The sequence below is a fragment of the Colobus angolensis genome, unplaced genomic scaffold (genome assembly GCF_000951035.1).
Source record: "Colobus angolensis palliatus isolate OR3802 unplaced genomic scaffold, Cang.pa_1.0 Scaffold58, whole genome shotgun sequence".
Taxonomy (NCBI): Eukaryota; Metazoa; Chordata; class Mammalia; order Primates; family Cercopithecidae; genus Colobus; species Colobus angolensis.
The window spans coordinates 6250504-6255092 of NW_012119376.1; the positions used below are offsets into that span (position 1 = coordinate 6250504).

Here is a 4589-nt window from a genome sequence, read left to right on the forward strand (position 1 = left end):
CGGCTTCGGGAAGCTAGCAGGAGGTCGGGCCACGCGCAGCCCCTGCCGGCCCAGGGTCCTGGGGCCGGGCCCCGAGTAGTGCATGCGGGGCGGGGCGGCCGTGAGCCGGAGGCGAAGATGGAAGGCTTAACGCTGAGCGATGCGGAGCAGAAATACTATTCAGATCTCTTCTCCTACTGCGACATTGAGAGCACCAAGAAGGTGGTGGTCAACGGGCGGGTGTTGGAGCTGTTCCGGGCCGCGCAGCTGCCCAACGACGTGGTCCTACAGGTAACGTCGCGTCCCAGGGTCGGCGGGCGGCTCAGGCCTGCAGTCGCCAGCCTCCGGGAGTGGGAGTGGGCGCCGATTCCTTGGGGACCGGCGGGGATCTGGGTTGGGGTCCCCGCAGCGGGCAGGGGCCGCAGGTGCCCGGGTGGCCTGGACTCGCTCCGCGGCCGAGGGGGAGGGGATGGCTCTTAGAAGACGGAACTCCTGTGGTGGGGGTCTGAAGAGCCTCAGCCGGTATCCCCCACTACCCTGAGAATCTGTGCTCTGCACTACAAGAGCTACCTCACGTGAAGGATCTTAGGTTGTTAATGTGTGTGAATCCTAGAACCTGGCACATACAGAGCTTTTCGGATCCTGCGGAGTAGTGAAGTTATCAGTATGGGCAAAATGGTTTTTTTAATTCTTGAATTAACCGAGAAGACGCGATAAAGTGAGTTTTACAGATTTAGGCATCGAAGAAACTGTTTTGTTAAAGGAAGCAAAATTCTTAGGGCAATTTTTAAAAATGTGAACTAGTGAGTAGTTTTACAAGTAGGCATACAAGAAGTTGTAATTATCTGTAGAACGTGTGTATGAGACTGAACAGTTTTTTTCAACAGGCATTCGAAAGCATTTGTGGAACTTGCGGATTTGGGTTGGGAGATGAGTATAGAACAGCTGGTAGACAGAAGTGCGTGTTTTCCCTAATCTGAAGCCCTGGAGGAGCAAGCCCTATAGGTTTCAAGCCTTCTTTATCATATCTGCTTTTAAAACAGAAGACTTCCTAGAAATTCTTATCTAATGTATGTGGTAAGCATTAGTGCTACTCTGTTTAATGATTCATAGCTGCTAGTAGGAGTCTGTCTAAACAGCATATTAGGAACAGGTTTTAAGCATTCATTTTTTATATTGATCCAAACTAGTTATCCACATCATCCACATCTCCAAAACTTAAAGCCACATGTGTAGGCATATGTAGTGGACTGCAGAGCATTGGACCAGGCTTTTGAGGGCTGGGTCCTTGACCCTACTCTGCTGTTAACCAGCAATATGACTTTGGGTTAGGCACTTTCCCTTTTCAAGCACAAGTATGTTCATCCACAGAATGAAGGCAAATTTCTTCTAACAAAAATTCTGTGAAGTATAAAAATGTCCACACACAGGCCTCTGTTTTAGAAGTTAGGTCCGCATTAACTATGACTAAGTTGAACGAGTTCGATCTTTTTACGTGTTCTTGTGTTTTATATTGCTTTTTTAAAACCTGGGGAGGAAAAATGTGGGGTGTCTTACGTGCCAGTGAAGGGCAACGAGGAGTCCCAATTTCATCCTGTTGAAAAGGGACAAATAGTAAATATTTTCGTCTTTGCTGGCCATATATGCTCTCTGTTGCATATTCTTCTTTTTCTGTTTACAAAACACAAATATGTAAAACCATTCTTAGCTCAGGGACATACAAAACCGATTCTGTGGTCTGCTAAGGGAGGGTGCTGGTAGTGTGGTCTACGGTACTCTCCTCTTACAACTTTGGAGTAGGACTTAAAGATCTGGTCAGAACATGCTCATTAATGATACTCTTTTTGCAGAAATAAGAGAATATACCTTCAAGTTAGGATCTAAATAAAATGAAGGAAAAGACTTCTCTATTCTATTTTGGTTTGTCTTTGAGGTGAGAAGGAGTTGAAATAAAACTTTCAATCTTTTTAATGTTACACAAAGACTTTAGAACTTGAAATGTAATTTTTAGGACAGACACATCAGCACTAATGAATGTTTCCTTGAAACATGTTTAATCCAATGCAAGTTATTTTTATGTTTTGCTCAATTAACATTCAAAAAATAAATTTCCATTGTCTTTTGGCATAAAGAGAGAGCTTAAATATTCAGGGTTCAGTTACAAGTTGGAACTCCCTGAAGCAGAACTCTACAGTAATGTATACTAAATAGCAATTCAGATATCTTGAAGGCAGTTTACTTAAAAATTGGTCTAAGACATAGACATATGAGACAAAAGAAGAATATGTGCTTACTTCCCTTAAGGGAGTTTGGGATTGTCTGAAAACAGTCCTCCGTTGCTTTCTAAGTGGGAAACATTTGGGGAAGCTCATATCTAGTGCTGAGTTCTCTGCTTAACACTGGGCTAGGCATTGCAGGCATCAGAAGAGGAGTAAGAAGCTCTTAAGGATCTTGTCAGTTACAGGAGTACTCATGTATAACATAAGGTAGAATGTATGCCATAGGAGAGGTGCCAAGTGTTATGTAAATACAAAGGCGATATGACCAAGAAAGGCTTTTTGACTTAATTCAGATGGACTTTAAATTAGGGTGGAGTGAGGGGAGTGGAATTATGAGGGCTTCCAGGCAGAGAAAAAATGTGATCAAAAGTGGAAAGTGTAGGAGCATTTTCAAGGACTAGTGCTTTCAGGATAACGGAACATAAAATTAGAAAGAGGCCATATTAGAAAAGACTCTGAAGAAGGGCAGCAGATACGATATTTCAGCAGGCAATGGAGAACCACTGAAAAGTTTCTGACTTCGAGTGGCACAGAGGCTAGGGAATGAGACTCTTTTAGTGGTCTGGATTGGGTGCTAGGTCATGGACTTCCAACCAGGGTGACAGCAGTAGAATAGAAAGAGAGAGACTGGATATGTTATTGAAGGACTGCTGGATAGCCAGTATATGAGGTGCTTTGTGGAATAATGTTTAATTGAAGCCAGATTTTCAAGATTGGATGGAGAGCTTTGAACTAATCGTGAAGGTAACAGGGAGTGGTAGATTTAAAGAAATGACTCATAAAGCAGTGCTTTAGGAGTCGTTTGTCAGGACCACAGGAATTAGAGGAATAAAACTGTAGACTTAACTTGGGGGCTGATTTTGTATGGCAGATACGAAGTGAGAAACTGGGCCAGTGGTACTCAAACATGGGAATGAGGATAACAATGGGGAAGGGGCATTTGGCAGTGTGTAGAGACATTTTTGATTGTCATCACTGGAGGGGAGAGAGCAGTTCTACTGGCATCTAGTGGGTAGAGGCCAGAAATGCTGCTTGACATCCTGCAGTGCACAGGACAGCCTCCACAGGAATTATGTACCCAAAATGTCAGTAGTGCTGAGACTGAGAAACCCTAACCTGGAGTATAGTGGTGGGAGTGGGACAAACATGAGATATGGGCCAGGCACAGTGGCTCACGCCTGTAATCCCAGCACTTTGGGAGGCCAAGGCAGGTGGATCACCTGAGGTCAGGAGTTCGAGACCAACCTGGCCAACATGGTGAAACCCTTTCTCTACTAAAAACACAAAATTAGCCGCATGTGGTGGCGCATGCCTGTAATCCCAACTACTCTGGATGCCAAGGCAGGAGAATCACTTAGAACCTGGGAGAAGGAGGAGGTTGCAGTGAGCCGAGATCGAGCCACTGCACTCCAGCCTAGGTGACAGAACAAGACGCTGTCTCAAAAAAAGAGAGAGAGAGAGAGAGGTGGTAGAGATTATGAAGGTAAACTCGAGAGGCCTGGGTTATTTGGCAGTGTTTTGGTGAGAGTACAATGGGGCAAGGATTATTCGTTACACCACTCGCAGTTAGAAAAGGGGCAGGGAGCCGGGCGCGGTGGCTCAAGCCTGTAATCCCAGCACTTTGGGAGGCCGAGACGGGCGGATCATGAGGTCAGGAGATCGAGACCATCCTGGCTAACACGGTGAAACCCCGTCTCTACTAAAAATACAAAAACTAGCCGGGCGAGGTGGCGGGCGCCTGTAGTCCCAGCTACTCGGGAGGCTGAGGCAGGAGAATGGCGTAAACCCAGGAGGCGGAGCTTGCAGTGAGCTGAGATCTGGCCACTGCACTCCAGCCTGGGCGACAGAGCGAGGTTTCAGACGTTTTTAGATGGCAATTCAGATCTCTTGGAGACAGTTGGAAGTGGGTGGAGATTTGTCCTGCTGGTTCTTACAGCAGTTCAGGTTCAGGTGTTTGGGGTCTTTTCCTCTGTTTTGCTCACCTAGGTGTTTAGGGACGGGAGACAGTGTCACATAGACTGGGTATGCACATACATATCAGGACCTTGGTTGGTACAGTAGTTTACAGTGTTTGTTAGTAAGAGTTAGGAGGGGACTGAGTCATCTGGGGACGTGAGTGTAGAGAACAAAGAACACCGAGCCCAGAACCAAACGAGGAAGGAGCTGGCGTTTATTGAGTGCCTATTACGTTCCTTTGACCAGGCAAATCATTTTCATGGAAGAACTCATTTGATCCTTGCAACAACCTTGTGAAGTGGGTGTTATTCTTGTTTATTTTTATTTTTTATTTTTTGTTTTTATTTTTATTTTTTGAGACAGTCTCGCTCTGTC

At 45.5% G+C, this 4589-nt stretch overlaps 1 protein-coding gene across 5 annotated transcripts in view; it reads left to right on the forward strand.

The window, feature by feature from the left end:
- Nucleotides 1–10: 10 nt before the first annotated feature.
- Nucleotides 11–4589, forward strand: part of REPS1 (RALBP1 associated Eps domain containing 1) — an 85334-nt gene continuing 80755 nt past the window's right edge. For all 5 annotated transcript variants that reach the window (XM_011962065.1, XM_011962063.1, XM_011962064.1 and 2 more), the window contains exon 1: nucleotides 11–270. In XM_011962065.1, the coding sequence (XP_011817455.1) occupies nucleotides 118–270 (153 nt within the window). In that variant the 5' untranslated portion in view covers nucleotides 11–117. The remainder of the gene's footprint in view (nucleotides 271–4589) is intronic.